The 19,866-nt window shown below is 43.2% G+C and overlaps 2 protein-coding genes across 3 annotated transcripts in view; one reads left to right on the top strand and one right to left on the bottom strand.

Annotated features, from left to right (window-relative positions):
• Positions 1-183, bottom strand: part of NT5C2 (5'-nucleotidase, cytosolic II) — a 144,776-nt gene extending 144,593 nt beyond the window's left edge. For both annotated transcript variants that reach the window (XM_057734463.1, XM_057734464.1), the window contains exon 1: positions 45-183. The gene's annotated coding sequence lies outside the window, so the exon portion shown is untranslated. The remainder of the gene's footprint in view (positions 1-44) is intronic.
• INA (internexin neuronal intermediate filament protein alpha) lies at positions 103-11,312 on the top strand. Its single transcript, XM_057734466.1, has 3 exons — positions 103-1,167; positions 7,854-7,978; positions 9,275-11,312. Exons 1-3 carry the CDS (start codon positions 103-105, stop codon positions 9,582-9,584), a joined length of 1,500 nt encoding a protein of 499 aa, XP_057590449.1. The 3' UTR covers positions 9,585-11,312.
• Positions 11,313-19,866: the final 8,554 nt, after the last annotated feature.

Raw genomic sequence — 19,866 nt, 5'->3', positions numbered from 1 at the left:
TAAAACCCGGTGCACGCCACCCCGCCGCGCCCCGCCCGCCGCACCTCTCCGCTGCTCGCCAGCTCCCGCCGCAGCCGCTCTCCCGGCCCTGGTCCCGGCACCATGAGCTTCGGCTCGGAGCACTACCTGTGCGCCGCCTCCTCCTACCGCAAGGTGTTCGGAGACGGCTCGCGCCTGTCCTCGCGCCTCTCCGGGGCCGGCGGCGCGGGCAGCTTCCGCTCGCAGTCGCTGTCCCGCGGCAATGTGGCCTCGGCGGCTGCCTGCTCCTCGGCCTCGTCGCTCGGCCTGGGCCTGGCCTACCGCCGCTCTCCGGCGTCCGACGGGCTGGACCTGAGTCAGGCGGCGGCGCGCACCAACGAATACAAGATCATCCGCACTAACGAGAAGGAGCAGCTGCAGGGCCTCAACGACCGCTTCGCCGTGTTCATTGAGAAGGTGCACCAGCTGGAGACGCAGAACCGCGCGCTCGAGGCCGAGCTGGCCGCGCTGCGGCAGCGCCACGCCGAGCCGTCGCGCGTCGGCGAGCTCTTCCAGCGCGAGCTGCGCGAGCTGCGCGCGCAGTTGGAGGAGGCGAGCTCCGCGCGCGCGCAGGCCCTGCTGGAGCGCGACGGGCTGGCCGAGGAGGTGCAGCGGCTGCGGGCGCGCTGCGAGGAGGAGAGCCGAGGGCGCGAAGGGGCCGAGCGCGCCCTGAAGGCGCAGCAGCGCGACGTGGACGGCGCCACGCTGGCCCGTCTGGATCTGGAGAAGAAGGTGGAGTCGCTGCTGGACGAGCTAGCCTTCGTGCGCCAGGTGCACGACGAGGAGGTGGCTGAGCTGCTGGCCACGCTGCAGGCGTCGTCGCAGGCCGCGGCCGAGGTGGACGTGGCTGTGGCTAAACCAGACCTGAGTTCGGCGCTGCGGGAGATCCGCGCCCAGTATGAGTCCCTGGCCGCCAAGAATCTGCAGTCGGCCGAGGAGTGGTACAAGTCCAAGTTTGCCAACCTGAACGAGCAGGCGGCGCGCAGCACCGAGGCCATCAGGGCCAGCCGCGAGGAGATTCACGAGTACCGGCGCCAGCTGCAGGCACGCACCATTGAGATCGAGGGGCTGCGCGGGGCCAATGAGTCCTTGGAGAGGCAGATCCTGGAGCTGGAGGAGCGGCACAGTGCCGAGGTGGCTAGCTACCAGGTAAAAGTTGGAGCGCTGCGTAGGGAGGGGAGTCCTTTTCTCTCCCGCGCATATTTCCTCGCACAGTTGGGGCCTAGAAACCAAGGGGAGGCTAAGGGAGGGGACAGAAAGAGCCCCGCCTGGAGGCATTGGCAAACAAAAAGCCCTGGAGCCTCTCTCGCTAATTTTAGGGGCCTAGACGCACTCTTTCCCTGCCCCTCTCTTATGTTCCTTTCCGAGCCCTTCTAACAAAGCAGCCCTCAAGCTTCTGTTTTTCGGGGTCTGAAAATCTAACTCATGCCTTCTTGTCAGCAAGTGGGCATAAACACGCTGGCGACCTGAAGAACAGCCCCCACCCAAAGTAGGAGTGAGCCCAGCGGGGGTGGGTCATAGCCTCTCCGTGGTTGGCGGTGCTGTTTCCGCTGTCTGGCTTGTTTGACTGACGTTAGAAGGCTTTCTGTGCGCCCTGGAAATATTTCTGCCCTTGGGTTGGAGGAAGAATGCAGGACTAAACTGGGAAGGGTTCTATCCCATTGTCTTGACTTTTGCCCTCAAAGGAGTAGAGATTGGGAGCCAACGAGATGAGTGATTGGGCGGGTAATAACCGCCCTGCTCTGTCCTCCCCCAACACACACACGGTTCCCTCGTCGACCGACTAAAGATATTTCTTCCTAAGGAAAGCTTTACAGCCTTTAGCAAATGAGAATGGTCGGGCGCTGTCCTCGGTGCTGATCTCGAGTTCTTCCCATCTCAGAATTTCCCTCCTGTCTCATGTCCCAGTTATGACTCTCCAGGCAATTAACTGCTTTGATTTTTTTTTTTTCTTCTGCAACACCAACACATCCGTCTCGGCTACCTGCAATCAAAGGTCACCTCGTGGACAGCATCAATTTTCACTTTCATGGATGGCTTAGCACTTAACAAAAACCACTTAATCTGCTCAGCAGCAGTGAAGTCCCACTTGAAAATGCCCATTTCCTTAACATTTTTCCATCCTAAATGCATGTGCTAAATCACAGAGATGGGTTCATCTTTGTTATAGGTCACTTATTTTTCTTCTGTCTTTGCCTGTCCTCTAAGCTCTCGTGACGGTATCGATTGGCTCTTTTCTCCTTTTCTCTTCAAACAAAGGCCACTGCATCTTCATTTTACCACACAGAACATTCTGGGCTTATGACTACAAAGGACACAGAGGCAAGAGAAACGTGTAGAAAAGAATCTAAATAGTGTGGTTCAGTTTCAAGTTGCAATAAAAGCTTCATGGGATAGAATGCTAATAATTTGGAAACTTGCAGTAATTCATCCTAGCCAAGATTTTACATTTCATAAAATTAATAGAGTTTGGGAACATTAATAAAATGCAATCAAGAAAGGAGTGAAACCTCAAAGTGCTATTTTAGTCTGGAGTTAGAGAATTATTATTGACACGCAGTATTTGCTGTTCATTATAAATTACTCCCTTTGATAAAGGAAGAAAGCTTGCTTAGAACATTCGTTTTGGTGTTTGGAATTACAGTAATATTCCAATAAATACTTCTATTCTGTTTCAATATCTGTAACTTGAACTTTTCACTATGTGGCCTAGGTCCCAGATGGCCTGAACTAATCCCATTTAGTTAATTAAGACTTCATGTTTTTTTCTAGAAGCTTCAAAGGATGAGTTAGGTGGTCTTCAGAAGGGCTAGCTCAGTACTGCTCTTAAAAGGATGACTTACCCACAACTGCCATCTGAATTGGGCTTTGCCATGTCCTCTGTTTCCTGGTTATAGCCCCTATATTCTGAGAGGTAGTGATAGTATTGTCTGACTTGTTTTGTTTGCTTTAAAAGGCTTTCAGTGTTAGACAATAGTAGGGTCATCCAGACGTAGTCTGCAGAAAACAACAAAACAACAGAAGCTGCCAGGTCTGCAGCTCTGCTGTGCTGCCCCCATCAGCTTTAGCCTCAGAGCCTCAGTGGACCTGCTGTGAATGGAAGTGAAGATCAGACAACAGATTTATATATATATATATACACACACATATATGTGTGTGTGTGTTAATATATATGTGTGTGTGTATATATATGTATGTGTATATATATATTTCCTACCTCTTAGGACCTAAGGCTGAGGAGGGGCTCACATCTTCCCCTGTGGATCCTGAAGTCACAAGGGTGTCATCAGGCTATTCTCGCTAACAGTCTTAGCAATGCTGATGGAGATGAAAAGCCTCCTTCTCCACAGTGAGATTCAGCCATTGTTTTCTTGCCCTTTAACCCCATCACCCTCCCCTTTCACTGCAGTAATGGGAGGCCGTTCTCTTTCTTCTGCTTCAGAGATTAGTGGTAGGGCCATTTTCCTTTGCAGGTTTGCCACGCTCTTAGAGGCAGAGGAAGGCCCCATTAAAGTCACATTTTCCCTGACTCTGAGAATTGACAGCCTCCTTGAGGAAAGAAAGCTTATCACACTTTTGAAAGGGTGACGAATGATTCAAGGTGACACAGTAAGTATACAATGGTGGATGAGAGAGCAGGAAAAATTATGAGGAGTTAGGGCTGTTGTCCTCAGAAGCCAAAAGGAGCCACCCTCTTTAGCTGAAGGCTTTCCATTTCTGACACAGAGTGATTCTGGTTCCTGCATAGCTGCTTCACCACCATTAGGGTCCCTGTTCTGCCAAAGATGTCTAAGGACATTTTTGCAGAGTACTGGAGGCCCTGGCCCTATACTATGGTCAGTCTTGGAAGGCTGAAGCTTTCCTTGAAAGACCTTGCTGAACAATCAAGATCACACCATTAGTTACTGCTCTCCAGGGAGATGAGCCGAGTCTGCCCTCTTCTCTCCAGTATGAGGTTGGAATGCAGCCTAATTAAATAGCAGGAAGGGGCTGGCCCCTTGGAGATTGGGAGTGGCAGTGGCTGAGTATAAATCTATAGCTTGATAGATCCATTTCTGAAATTAGAATTCAAGGAAAAAGCTTCATTCGGTCTCTCTTTCTCTTTTTTTTTCAACTCTTCCATGTGCTTTTTGCTCTCTCTTGTTCTGTTTTTGCCCCCTCTACCTCACTGTATTATTGTCACCTGGGCCATCCTGATAGAGCCTTTACAGAAAAAACTAGTGGTTCCTAAACCCATTGACCTACCAAGGTTACTTGGGAGCTTAACAGAAAGATTCTCAGGCCCACTCACAAAGATATGGATTCAGTAGTTTGCAGGTGGGGCCCAGGAATATGCAATTTCAATAAAAGCACTGTCATTCCTCAGACTGATTTGGGGGTGCATTGACTTAAACTTCCCAGTGTAAACCAGCCTATAGAAATACGTATAATGCAACATTTTAAAGTATGGTGGTGGGAGGCGGGGGGAAGATGGGCTAAAGCAAAGACAGGAGTGAGAAAAGGCCAGCGGAGTGACCTTCGTGCGCGTGTACCACATATAGAATCCCCTCTCCCCACCTCCGTTTATCAAGCGTCTTTCAGTAATTCTGAACAGCCTCTTTCAATCAGATTGTGCTGCACTCACTACTGCTCACCTGGCTGAGGGTCCCTAAAAGTGATGAAACCCACAGCACTGTCTGTTGTTCCTGTGCTCCACTGCAGATGCTAGTGTGGCCAGTTACTCCCAGCCCACATCCTTCTGGCCCTGAGGAAGATGCTCAGCACTCATGTTAGCCATTCCAGGAGAGACCCCGGTGGAGCAGGGAGTGCCTCTCTCCCATTCCCTCAGGCTAAGCCAGCAGCAGCTGCATGGTTGGGGGAGGGGGCAGACCGCAGTGCTCCGCTCACATTTCGAGCTGGAGGCCATCTTTGGCAGGGCTTTTGAAGGGCAATGCAAGACAGCCTGGTATGGGGAAGAGAGTGCAAACAAAGAGACTAGACATTGAGGAGCAGTGGTCAGCAGTCAACACAGTTCCTTCTAAAAGGAGCAAAGTTGTGCTTTTTGTCTACACTGTTTCATAAAAGAGACGTGAAATGTACAAAAGAAAAGGTCAAAGAAATTTCATCTATCTGGAACTCAGGTCCTCAACAACCTCTTATTCAGAAAACACAGCTGTGAAACAAAAATAATTAAAAAAAAAAAAAGACCTAGTTAACCTGCTGATGTGACAAAAAGCCTATCTCTGAATCACATATTAGGAAGTTGGCCCTTATGCTGCCTCCAGCCTATTTATTGTTACTTTACATGATTCTAAAGCACTTTGCTATTTGGATTTCAATCCTGCAGCAAGACAGAAGAGGAATCACTGGAGTCAGGCATTGTCAAGAGGAGAAACAGATTAGTTCAACTTTCAGGACAAAGAAAAGCAATACGTAGCAAACACTGATTCGAACGCTGCTCTAAGGGGCATTTAGGATAGAAATAAGCAGCCTGAGTAGTTGCTGAGAAAAGTTGCATTATGTCTAGGAAAGAGTAGTACAAACCACTTTAGAAGGGTTTTTATTTAGAATTGTCATTTTGAAAAAATCTGTTATGGATATATACATCTTCATGAAAAACAAACAAAAAATAATAATCTGGTGTTTTAAGGGATTTGCCTGAGGTACATTAGATGTTTGTGGCAGGGCAAGAAGTGCAACCCAAAGATCCTGACGAAATCCTCTTTTTTTCTTCGTATAACGTTTCTCTTGCTCCTTTGTGTAATGAGTATACTCCCTCTCCTTTTTCCTTCACCCTAGACTCTTTTCCCCCTTACCACCGTAATATTGATTCTCTTACCCCTAATGCGTCACTAGCAGGCTTGCTTCTAGGTTAGTTTAGCCTCAAATATAGCAACCATCAGGTAAAATTTCTTGATAAAAATCCTTTTAAACCTTCATGATTTCTTAATACGCTCTGGAATATTTTCATCGCTGTTCAGTGTGTTATGTATTTTCTTCACTGCTTATCATCCCTTGCTCTGTACCTATCAGTTAACTGAGTTTCTTCTTTGTGGCAATCCTGTCAATATTTATAGAACAGGTAGGTGGTATGAATTTTAATTCTTTGTGCAGATTCTCTTGATTTGGAAGGTTGCACCCTCTGATGCATCAGCCCTGCCTTTCACCATCACTTCATCGTCCCCACAAGGGAACACAAGGGAAGTTCAAAGGGTTCCTCAGCACTTACTTTCTTGAGGTTTCTAATATGTTTATCTGCATCACTGTTTGATGAAAATAACTCTCAGTCACTATGCTCTTTGTGTTGACGGAGTTGCAACTGAATTACAAGTTATTTGCTCAGAATAAGAAAAGAAATGCTTGTGTAGCATCATTCATTCATTCAACAGTCATTCATTGAGCATCTGGGCTGTGGGCTTCCAGGGGTGAACTAGACAGAAGGGGTCCACATTTCCATGTAAATTACATCTGCGTGCAATGGTTCTCTAATAGTGATTAACCCTCCCGGGGACGTTTAGCAATGTCCGAAGACATTGGTTATCACCACTGGGAGAGAGGGCATGTGCTACTAGCATCTAGTGGGTAGACATCAGGGACGCTGCTAAAAATTCCTACATTCACAGGACACCTCCCCTCCCCCCCAACAAAGAATTATCCAGATAATGATAAGCGCTAAAAAGCAGAGTGGCCAGTTTCAAGTGGGGGCTTTTTTCTAATTTGTCTTCCCACTGGAAGTGACTTTTTCTCATTTACACAAAGTTCCTTCCTGGGCTAGCAGCTGCCCTGGCTTATGGTAAAATCACAGGCTAGATCAGTGTGGAAACTAGATCGGTGTGGAAAGGGTACTTGTATTGGATGCCAAGGAGCACCTGTCTTAGTAAAGGGCATTTGAACGGAATCTCGTATGACATGGAGTCAGCCATGTGAAGACCCACCACGGAGCATTCCAAACAGGAAATAGCTAGCCTAAAGGGCCTGGGATAGCAATGAACTTGCTGAGTTCAAGGAGCAAAAGAGAAGACCAGGGTAACGGAAACACTTTGAGCAATGGGAAGAGTATAGGCCGTGCTGAGGAGTTTGGACTGAATTCCAAAGCTGTTGGAGGGTTTTAAGCAGATGAGTAGTAGGATCTGCTGTGTTTTTAAAAGATCCTCTGGTTTCTCAAGAATCACAAATTTAAAGCTATTTTGTTTTTCTTTGCCTAGGTGTGCATCTGGAGGGGCTTAAAGCAGAAGTATTATATGAACTTAGTTTCTTTTTTAAAAGTATTATAATTTCAAATAGAAGCTGACAATCCAAAAATATTATAACTTCAGTCTGCCATTTAGATTAAAAAAAATTCGTTGGAGTGTTTATGCTTCCTCCCTATCTGTCATATAAAATGCTTTCAGTAAAGTGATTGAGTAGCAGACTTCCAGGAAAGCATCAAAACGAATGGAGGCAGAGAAGACTTGCCATCCTCTCTGTGCTTTCCACAGTTGGAATTTCCTGAATCTAAGCCCCTCATCTGAACCTTTGGTTTTGGAAAGGACGTGTATCAACTGAGTGATTCAGCAGTAATATAACAAGCAAGGGGGGGATGGTGAGTAAATAAAAAACGAGTATCTCCCCAGTGTTCAGCTGAGAACCATGTGCCCCGTGGCAGAAATATATCCACATCTCTTGGGGACCTTAAGAAAAAATGCACATGCTGGGACCCCACCCTAGAACAAATGAATCAGAATCTGGGCTGGGGGACAGGTCTGAATTTCTAATGTGTAGGCAAGGTTGCGAATCCTTGCTTTCAGTCTCAGTCTCAGTCTCAGTGAATGTCATCTGGTTTGGCCTAAATATGTTGGGCATGTGTTGCTTTTCAGGATAACATTGGGCAACTGGAGAATGACCTGAGGAACACCAAGAGTGAAATGGCCCGCCACCTACGGGAATACCAGGACTTGCTCAATGTCAAAATGGCTCTTGACATTGAGATAGCAGCTTACAGGTACGTCACAGGGCACACTCACCCAAGCCTATCCCATCACCTGGCGCATCGCTGCCCAAATAAGCGGTTTTAATCTCTCTGCTTTCTGATGGGTGGGGGGCGGGGGGATGAGGAAAGACATCCTTCTAGGTGAGCTGACCCTTACGTCCCTCGACGTGGTTATATCCAGCTCCATCTTACTCGGCCTGGAGTAGTCTACCTACCTCTGCTAGGATTTAAGGGGATAATGTGAGTTGAAATAAAATCCATCAGACCTTCACTTTAAAAATAGGGTTCATATGCCATAGAAAGTCCCTATAGGTGAGGTATCCCCCTGGATTCCTACTCAAGCAATATGTAAGTGAACATTTACCTTTAAAAAAATAAATAAATAACAGCAGCTACTATTTTTTGAATGACTACTGACAGGCACTATATTAGGTACTGCATATACATTATCTAGGTATCAAGTCATATTATTCCCATTTTGCAGATGAGAAAACTTGAACCACAGATTGTATAACAGGCTTAAAGTCACACCGCTGGCAATGGAAGAGCTCAGACTCAACCCCAGATCTGTCTGAGAATTTTTCCTTTTTATCCTTATACTAGGTATACTACTTCAAAACAAAACTCCAAGAGGAGTTGATAGTGTTTCGATTTTCTGATTTTTAAAAAAAGGTGATAAAAAATTATTAGAGTTATGAGAAAAAAGGTATTGGGGCCATTCTTTTATGATGCTGTTTAAGCCAGCCTGGGAAAAGCTTGGTATCTGAAACAGCTTAATTCACTGGTTTCTGTTATTGCTGATTCCCTTTCCTTTGTATCCCTACACATTGAAAAAATACAAATCTCAAGTTCAGGCTGAATTAGGCAGTTCCTTTGTGGACTTCTTACCTGCTTATCCCTGTTTCACTTAAGGTGTTAATTAGTAAAATTACTTCTCCTTAGAGCTTTGTAGACTCTAAGTGCCAAAAATGGGTGTGATGAGACCAAGGGGAGTTGTAGGGTTTTTTTTAAAATGTATTTGCGAATAGGATAGGTTTCCCCTTGACAGTGCCTTAAACGCAGCTGGTGCTAAAGATGTAAGAGTGTGTGTGTGTGTGTGTGTGTGTGTGTACGTGTGTACGTGCCAGATAAAGTCCAGGTCTTTGAGCCTTGAAATTCAATATTTAGTGGTCTCATTCTCATGAAGAAACTGCAAAATCTTTCTAATCTGGAATCTTTCTAAAATGAATAGGGGCTGGAGGATTAAAATCTTAAAAAAAACAACTTTCAAGTCGACTTCCTGAGAATATTTCTCTGTTGCATTTACAGGAAACTTCTGGAAGGTGAAGAGACACGTTTTAGCACCAGTGGATTAAGCATTTCAGGGCTGACTCCACTTCCCAATCCAAGTTATCTGCTCCCACCTAGAATACTCAGTTCTACCACCTCCAAAGTCTCATCCACTGGGCTGTCTCTTAAGAAAGAGGAGGAGGAAGAGGAGGCGTCTAAGGTAGCCTCTAAGAAAACCTCCCAGATAGGGGAAAGTTTTGAAGAAATATTGGAGGAGACAGTGATATCTACTAAGAAAACCGAGAAATCCAATATAGAAGAAAGCACCATTTCAAGCCAAAAAATATAATTCTGTTGCTTAAAAAAAGTTAATGCTTAAGGGGGGATAATATGCATCTGACTTGTTAAACAGCCTATTCCTGATGCAGAACACCTGTCGCCACTATACAATGTCTTCAAGGCTTCAGTCTCCTATTTAGCATTGAACACTTTCTTTCTCTAATAAGGAAACCACACCTCAGATCGGAGCAAACCGCAGTCCTAGAGCAATCACAGGGGAGCTACCTAAGAATGCAGCTTTCTCACCAAACGCTCAGGCTTCACAGCGATAGATGGCTCAGGGTCGGGGGAGGAGCAGACTAGGGCGCTGAGTCTGTACTCATCCTCATTGGCTGTGAACCGAATTTGAAACCCATATGCACTCACCATACGCAGCTATTACCCCACTATTCAGTCTCACTCCAGTTACCTAAGATATAAGATCGCTGCCAAAGGTAAACCCACAGTCCACACCCAACACCACCCTGATAGAGCTGTCTCACTCAATGATAGGTGTTTGTTTAATGGACACTTTCCCTCCCAGCCCCCCTCAACTCCATATATCCTTTTCTTCCATTCAGAAAAAAAAAAAGAAAGAAAGGCTAGTGCAGTATTTTTCCCTTTAAGACACATTTAGGTTCTTCTCAAGAGAACTGACCCCCTTTAGCTCTGTCTGCTCAGTAGGTAGAATTAGATGCATGCTGCCCATTTCTGTGATGCGTGTAATGACTTCCTGTCCGTTTCATGTCCTTCTATTCCTATAGTTTAAAAAAAAAATGGCAGTGATAAGTTTTATGGTTTGCCCCCAACAAATAAAATAATGAAAAGAGTCCCTAGATTTTAGGCTTTTAGCTTATTCAAATCCATTTCATTAGGAAAAAGGAAAACGTTATTAAGAATGTAGCTTTTCACCTTAACTTTTAGAAGCACAATCATAGTTAATCCCAAACTGTGATTAAGCTGACCTTAGATTTTAGTAGTAAAAGCTAGAAGAGGTGAGTATGTGTATGAATGGGAAAAGCCAAGGTCTCATTTATCTGTGGCAGTTCACTTGTGATAGAGAATTAGCTGTTTCATGCCTTTACCCTTCGGCAGAATCCACGTATGCCCGTTCCCACTAGTCTAGGTCCTAAAGAGGCCTTGTTTTCACTCCTATGCCTTTTAAGAATGCTAAGTATAGATTATGTTATCGCCAGGACACAAAGCTCCTGCCCAAAAGTAAAAGTCACTTCTGGTCAATCAACACCACCAGCAAATATAAAAAAGAAATCTTTTCTTTTCTAAAAGAGTCCTGCCCAGACAATTTTCCCACTGATGCATGGTTGGTGGGGTGTCTCTTCCCTGCTGGAGAGGACGAGATGCTCAGACCAGAGAAGGGGCACACACGCGCCTACTCACATGCTAGGAAGTAGATTCTGGAGAGTCCAGTTTTCATCTGCCCAGCTGTGTAGCAGCTGCATTGCCCAGTCTTCCATGTGTGCCAAGTTTGATGCAGAATTAATTCTCTGTTGGAGTCACTTCCACCAGATCTTAAGAGTTGCCATATCTCTGTCACACATCTCCATTAGCAGCTCTGTGGTGAAAAGGACTTGATGCTTTTACTGAACTTTGTTATCCTAGCACACGCTTCAGTCATTCGAGGAACTTGAAAGAATAGTTTTCTTCCTTTCCCTTTTCCCTTCCTTTTTCATCCCTGTCTCTACTCCCCACACTTAACTGTAAAACGTTAGGAAAATAAGAATTAAAAGTCATTTGAATCCCACCAACATAACTTGTGTTTTGTGGTTTCTGCTGCTTTAACTGAGAGAAGCATTATTTTGGTTCAGTGAGACAGCTGTGCCCCCAATAATTGAGAAATCATATGTTCTCTGTTCCATTCATCCACGTTTAGTTTTGTTTAATGTTTTTTTTTCCCCTGCCAAAGCCTTAGGGCAGTCTGCAGACTGTCTGGTCTGAAACAGATAATGCAGTAAGTGGACAGTTCATGGCAGGAAGTGGGGAAATCAAATCCATCAAATGATGAAAGAATGTGCCTGGATAATAATTTAATTAGCTTAATTTGGTGAAGATTTCTGAGAATGAACTGGCAGAAGGCACATGATAAAAAGTCCTTCAAAAAAAAAAAAAGTCCTTCAGAACAATAAGATCTTTTCCTTCTTTGAAAATGAAGCTATACTTGTGCAGAACCCAGGTGTCTTGGTAGAACATGGGCAGCAGGAATAGAGTTTTCCTCTACTATGACTCAAGCTTTTTGAGGATTAAACGCCCCTTGTAGAAAGCTATGGATCCTTTTCCCAAAAAGAGAATACACATACAAAACTACACATCAAGGGCAGGTAGTCCTTCTTTAGGACTGTCTACTTCTGGTATCCAGAAGTCCGTGGACGCCAAGTTGAGATTCCCTAATGCCATGCCAGATTCCAGGGTGGAGACTGCAAATGAGGAGGTAAATGGATACAACTCCCAGCTGATGCTGGTGGTTGAAGCTGGAGCTTGCTGAATTCTGAACAATACTGTCATTCTTAGTCCATCTGGTTAAGGGCACTTTCATGCCACTTGAAGATACTTTAGTGGTACTGCTAGTGAAAAGAGATGTTAGTTGCACACTAACAATGAGAGTTTTGTAGTAATCAAAATATCTTTTAGGGCCTGTTAAGGAACAACAGTCTCATCAATACATGGGTTTGCAACATAGACACTGGTTGCCACTTCTAAGAATAGTACTAAATGGCTAATGGATCCTTCTCTATGCAAGACCAGAGTCCTTTCATCAATTTATATAACTTCTGCTCTAACTTGTGTCTCCCATTTTCAGTGCGTCGTCACTAATTGCCATGAGCTCATTTATAAAGAAAGACATTAAAAGCATATTATGGAGTTGCTAAGTTATTAAATCAGAACACTTATAGTAACAGGGAAGCGTGGTGTTCAGAATTACAAGGCAGGGAGGAGAAGGAAAGGGAAGCAGCAACATCAGCTATTACGACAGAACAGGACAGCGAAGGGAGTCTGTGAGGTTGTGGGGAAGCCTGTCCACAAAGCACACTAACAATATCCAGTATGACTTTCAGAGTCACTAGACAATGTCATCCCCTACATCCTGAGACGTATTAATAACAGCTATAGTTATTCAGTACTTACCATGTGCCAGGCACTGTACTAGGAAGTAAGCACAGAATGATCTCATTTAAGCCTCAGCAGTCCCCTTTAGGTGTAGTATTTATACATCCATTTGACAAATGAAGGAATAGAGACTTGGAATGACAAGGTTAAAACCCTTGTCTGATGCCACACAGTGAGTAACAGAGCTGGGAGTTGAACCTGGTCTTCTGACTCTACAGTGCTTACTTTTCTTTCCTATGTTGCCTTTCTACATAAAAGAAAGTCCCCTCACTTGAGGGAATAGAAATCTTTCTTTTTTAACTTCTTTTTCACCCCTTCCTCACCAGGTTTCACTTAGGGTTTCTCTGCCCCAGAAGCCCTTGGCAACACCAAGTCCCAAAGGCAAACTGCTGCACTTTGCAGACTTCCGGAGCCTACTGCCTTCCTATGTTGCAGTGAGGTGGTGGCAGAGCAAAACTGGGCTCTGGGCCATTCAACCATGAGTCTCCTCTTGCTCTTGTTAAAAATTATATAGAATTGGGTGCTATGTACCTATTTTTTTTTTTATTTTTTGGCACACGGGCTTAGTTGCTCCGTGGCATGTGGGATCTTCCTGGCGCAGGGATCGAACCTGTGTCCCCTGCATTGGCAGGCGGATTCTTAACCACTGCGCCACCTAGGAAGCCCTATGTACCTATTTTTTTAAAGGAATTTTAAAACATAATTTTGCAAAGGAATTCTGTAGTTCAGTAACAAAGGACCTGGAATTAAGGGACTATTACAAAGGGACCATTCCTCAAGAGGTAATAAATCCAGGATACTTACAATTCATTTTACTGGACTGACTAAAGAGGGAGGCAAGATTTGAACAATACTCTGGAAACTGGAGTTCAAATTTTACCTCCAGAGATAATGCAAATCACATAAAGTCCTGGGGATAAACTTCTAGAACTTACATGTGAACATAAGCAGGGAGCCCAGAACCACCATTCATGGATCTAAAGGCAAACGTGAGACAGTTTTTAAAATGTATTTAAAATCCATTGGAACAGAAAGCACATTGGCAGTTGCTAGGGCTGGAAAAAGGGGGTGTGGGGATAGGGTTTTATTGTGGAGTGATGGAAGTGTTTGGGAACTGGATAGAGGTGGTGGCTACACAACATTGCAGATGTACTAAATGCCACTGAATTATTCACTTTAAAATGATTAATTTTATGTCATGTAAATTCACCTTGAGTTTAAAAATCCATTGATAGAGAATTTATGAAACTATCAGAAAATATAATTATGAAGTCTACCATACCTTCTGCTCCAGCTGAGACCATTATGTACAGCCACCTGGGTCAACTCAGAAGGAATTCCATTAGGACAACATAAGCCAGATCTAATACGAGTAGTATTGATTTCAAAACAGAGCCTGGAGAAAAAGCCAGAAATCTCTCTGGATGTAAACGAAAGAAAGAATAGCTAGAAATGTTGCTTGCTTATGAGTAGTGATCACTCATTTCCAACTAATTTTATTGTTACTATTATATCATCAGAAATCTCTAAGTTCCTTAAAAACATCTAAGTCATAAGAATGCATTTTGTTTCTTAGAACCAAATAAATTGGTATACCTGAAAGCACAGTACTAATGTAAAATGGAAATAACTGAGGGGAGCTTTGCAGGATCTTAAAACAGAGCTCCTATGTGAAATTTTATTTTTCTTTATAGACAACACATTACTGACTTTGCTGCATGTTCAAATTTAATGTATAGGTTAGATTGATGTCATCATGGCTTGTGCTGTTTTCAAATGTCTCACATGGCTGTGCCATTTGCAGATGGGGTGAGTGCTCCTGAATCCAGCCAGACAAAGGACTGTTTTTATTACATTACCAACCCTTGCTGCATACACTTAAAGGGAGAAAAGAATGGCTACTATGTAGATCAAAAGGCTTCTCTTCTATCGATCTCCTAGAAGATGATTTGATTGCCCTCATGTTTTATGCCATATCACAAGCTTACTAGGCGGGGGTGGGGACTAGCTAAAATTTATAAATTCTTTCTTACAATCCCTTGAAATATATCACACAGACACACACACACACACAGGATAGTAATAAAACAGTGAGTCACACCACAGATATTTAAAGAATTATGTTTCTACAGTGCTTCAGTGATTCTGAATAACACAAAATAGAGAAAGCTCAGGCTACAAAGAAAAATGAAGATTGATCTTGGAAGGGTCTCCAGGCTTGCCTCCTCATTGATTAATTACTGTAGATCACCACATGGCTACTCTCTCCCCTGATGAGACAAATGGTCTCTGTTCTGAGACGTTTCATTCCTGTTTTATCACATTCTCCTAGGGGTTAGAGAACGCTCAACAGAGTGTAACCAAAATCAGTATAAGGGCTGGAATTCTGAAATACATCAGTAGCAGGTCTAGTTAACTGTTGATTATTACACAGGGCAAAAAAGCATTTTTCCTTAGAAGTGCTTATTAAAACAAATTTAACTCGGGTTTATTTGCTATGCCATAAGTATGAATAAATGAGAGGGCTAACTTCCATCTCCCATGATTTCCTGGCATAAGGATTCACACATGACATATAGAATTCCCGATATCCTTTAGGGCTAGACAATCTTTTATCTTTATCTTAAGCCAGACGTAAGCTCAGCAAAAGGAACTCCTTTCTGGCAGCTGAAATTATCTGTCCATGGACTAACCTAGTCTGAGAAGTAGAAAGAGCAGAGCTAAAATTAGAATTAAGGTGAAAGCAGAATTCAGGTCCAACCCCAGAGCCTGTATCCCCATCCTTGGCCTGGTTATTAAGAGAAGGAAGTGAATAGAGAAAATATGTAAAAAAAAGGTGGGGGGGCGGGTAATATGGTTTAACCTCAATCTCTTAATATTAATGGACCTACTTAATCATTACAAACTAACTCAGCAAAATAATCTAAGAAGTGACTATATAGGGACCATATTTGAATTGGAAAATAGACAACACGCCAGCCACTGTTCTGAGTGCTTAACACACTCATTAATCCTTGTAGCAAGTCTTTGAGTTATGTACCATTGTTCCAATTTACACATATGGAAAACTAAATCTCAGAGAAGTTATATAACATATTCAAGATCACACAGCTTGCAAATAGCAAAGCTAGAAGTCAAAGTTATGAGTCTGGCTTCACAATTCATGTCCTTAACCAGTGTGCAATACTGCCTCTACGTCTTTTTTGGGGGAAAACTCTGTTCCTGGAAAACGTTGTCTTCTTCATCGTCTGATTTAAAATGTTATTCAACCAGCTTTTCTTTTGGGAAAACATTTTCTGAGAAATGTTAGAAGAAGAAAGCTTTCCTCACTTAAATGAAAATAGTATCACAATAATAACCTCTGTAAAGCCACAGACACCATCAAAATGAAATCGAAATGCAATAAAGATCAAACCATAATATCCATTCCATGTAAGTAAATACTTGGCAAGCTTTCAGATCAATATGGCATTTCATTTATGCATGGACTATTAATCTCAATAGACAGTAAAATTTAGATTTCATCAGTCCAGTTTTGAAGAGAGGCCAATAATCAAGCTCATGTACACAACTGCATATTGAAAAAGGTTAAAAATGAGGACCTACCCTTTGGTCATGATCTACTGAAGACAGCAAAAATGAACATTCAGAACCAGCATCTGCTTGAATCTTCTCTATTGCTAGGGCTTTCCAAGATAACAAAATACACCACAGAGTTTGCAACTATTAGAACTTGAAAGGGAAAAAAAATTTTTTTAAGCTCTTTATTGGAATATAATTGCTTTACACTCTTGTACTGGGTTTTGAGGTACACCAAAGTCAATCAGCTGTATTTATACATATATCCCCATATCCCCTCCCTCCTGTGACTCCCTCCCCTCCTCCCTGTCCTGGCCCTCTAAGGCATCACCCATTATCAAGTTGATCTCCTTTTGTTATGCAGCAACTTCCCACTAGCTATCTGTTTTACAGTTGGTAGTGTAAACATGTCTATGCTACTCTCACTTTGTCCCAACTTCCCCTTCGCCCCCCACTCCAGCCCCATGTCCTCAAGTCCATTCTCTACCTCTGTATCTCCACTCTTGCCCTGTCACTGCGTTCATCAGTACCATTTCTTCAGATTCCATATATATGTGTTAGCATACGGTATTTGTTTTTCTCTTTCTGGCTTACTTCACTCTGTATGACAGTCTCTAGGTCTATCCACCTCATTACATATAGTTCAGTTTCATTCCTTTTTATGGCTGAGTAATATTCCATTGTATATATGTGCCACATCTTCTTTATCCATTCATCTGTTGATGGGCATTTAGGTTGCTTCCATGTCCTGGCTATTGTAAATAGTGCTGCAATGAACGTTATGGTACATGTTTCTTTTAGGATTATGGTTTTCTCTGGGTGTATGCCCAGTAGTGGGATTACTGGGTCATATGGTAGTTCCATTTTTAGTTTTTAAGGAATCTCCAAACTGTTTTGCATAGTGGCTGTACCAGCTTACATTCCCACCAACAGTGCAGGAGAGTTCCCTTTTCTCCACACCCTCTCCATTTATTGTTTCTAGATGTTTTGATGATGGCTATTCTGACTGGTGTGAGGTGATACCTCATTGTGGCTTTGACTTGCATTTCTCTAATGATTAGTGATGTTGAGCATCTTTTCATGTGTTTGTTGGCCATCTGTATGTCTTCTTTGGAGAAATGTCTATTTAGGTCTTCCACCCATTTGTGGATTGGGTTATTTGCTTTTTTGGTATTAAGCTGCATGAGCTGCTTGTATGGAAAAAAATTTTTTTTAGTCACACATACATCTAATAAGCAAGTATGACCTGGTCATCCTACAAGAATATTCATCTAGGACTGAATCACTAAGGTTATGCTTTGGATAGGCTGAATAGCACAAGCAAACTGGTCAAAGGCATTACTTTCGAGAATTCAAATCCAAAGTTGCTATAGGAGAGTCACTATGTGAATGTGTGCAAGGTCTGTATTAACTGTGAGTCCAGAGGAGAGAGATTGTCAAAAACTAGATAAGAATGTATCTGACTCAGTCAGGAAGCAAAGGCAATGCGGTGGAAGGAGAGGGGAAGCTCAGTGAAGCCCAAGGTTAGAGGAAATGATGATACCAGAGAGAAAAGACGGGGATGGCATTTAGGGAGAAACTGAGAAACCTGCCAAGTGCACATTCTGCCAAACTACAAGTACTATTACCACAGACTAGCCCTCTGGGCATCTTTGCTCAGAGTGGGCTTAGGCAAAAACAGAAGGACCTGCAAGATATGCCAATCAAACAAATCTTTCTCTAGCCATTGAAATTAGGCTCTGGAACCTGCACTTCATATAGCCTTATTTGTGCAGATTTGGGTATTTAGCTTTGTTTCTACTTAGGTTCCTAGCAAAAATCCCTCTTGAAAAAAATTTGATCTTATCTAAACTAAACTACAGGCATGCTGCTGGTGGTAGCAGTAAGGCTAACTCAAGGCAACAAGACAGGGCATTTGTCTCTTCTTGCTTGTGCTTGTCACTCATCTAAGTCTTTGACCATCTGGTTATTTGAAGACAGCTACCATGTATTGCCTCTCATTCCTAAGTTTTTTGCTTCTCCAAGATGGAAGCAATTGCTCAGTGCTTCCTCTTGTTTTGTTTCTAAGTCTCTCCCTCTGACTGTTCCCAGTCCCACTGCCTTCCCATCTGTCACAATGTTTGAGGTATGCCACCCAGAACTGGATACAAGATGCATTGGAGATTAGAAGTATTAGCACTGGACATCCCTGGTGGCACAGTGGTTAAGAATCCACCTGCCAATGCAGGGAACATGGGTTCGATCCCTGGTCTGGGAAGATCCCACATGCCGTGCAGCAACTAAGCCCGCGTACAACTACCCACACGCCACAACTAAGCCAGCCCGCGTAGAGCCTGCGCTCTACAACAAGAGAAGCTACTGTAATGAGAAGCCCGCGCACCGGAACGAAGAGTAGACCCCGTTCTCCACAACTAGAGAAAACTTGTACACGGCAATGAAGACCCAATGCAGCCAATAAATAAATAAATCTTTTAAAATATTATTTTAATTTTGTTGTCCACACAAGTGATATTTTGACTTTATTGCAGAAATGTTTATCAAATAATTACATTTAATATTCTACTTAAAAATAAGTGTTTCCCCATGTTACTATAAATCATAACTTCTGAGCCCTTGGAATATTCTCTTTGTATGCCTGAGACCTTGGGCCACACCAGATAGTTTATACTGACAATGTGATTTATGGTGAATGCCTATTTTTGTATACCTGGGGCTCTGAGACATGCTATATCAGTTTGACTACTGGGAGGGTCTTGGGGTATCAATGCTGCATGCCTACATGACTGACTCCCAGTAAAAACTCTGGACTCTAGAGCTCAGGTGAGCTTCCCTGGTTGGCAACACTTCACACATGTTACACACCATTGTCAGAAGAATTAAACACTCTCATTGCACCTCCATTGGGAGAGGACAAAAGGAAGCTTATGCCTAGTTTCTCCTGGACTCTACCCTATACATCTTTTCCCATTGCTGATTTTAATCTGTATCCTTTCATGGTAATAAACTATAAACAAGAATATAATAGCTTTCTGGGTCCCATGAGTCCTTGTGAACCACTAAACCTGAGAATGGTCTTGGGGATCCTCAACACAGATGTTAACATGGGACAAGGATAAAAATAGTAATTTGTGCAAGAAACATTTAAGAGGCAATGTAACTCCATAGTTGCTATTCTGTTCATTGTCAAGAAAGGTATTTAGTATAACCAGTGAAGGTAAAGATGTTTATAAAATATCTAGGGACTTCCCCGGTGGTCCAGTGGTTAAGAACTGGTCTTGCAATGCAAGAGATGCTGGTTCGATCCCTGGTTAGGGATCCCACATGCTGCGGGGCAACTAAGCCTGTGTGCCACAACTAGAGAGCCCGAGTGCCTCAATTAGAGAGCCCACGTGCCATAACAACAGAGAAGCCCATGTGCTGCAACGAAAAATCCCACGTGCTACAACGAAAAATCCCACGTGCTACAGCTAAGACCCAACGCAGCCAAAAATAAATTTAAAAAAAAATTTATTTGATGGCACAGTTTAACTTTGATTTGGATACCTTGTCTCAGAGTTCTGGTTATTTTTTAAAAATCCACAATAAACACAAACATTTCAAAATAGGTTAAA

Source organism: Hippopotamus amphibius, chromosome 5 (genome assembly GCF_030028045.1).
Source record: "Hippopotamus amphibius kiboko isolate mHipAmp2 chromosome 5, mHipAmp2.hap2, whole genome shotgun sequence".
Taxonomy (NCBI): domain Eukaryota; kingdom Metazoa; phylum Chordata; class Mammalia; order Artiodactyla; family Hippopotamidae; genus Hippopotamus; species Hippopotamus amphibius.
The sequence above is the reverse complement of the archived record's forward strand: the minus strand, read 5'-3'. Positions and strand labels throughout refer to the sequence as shown.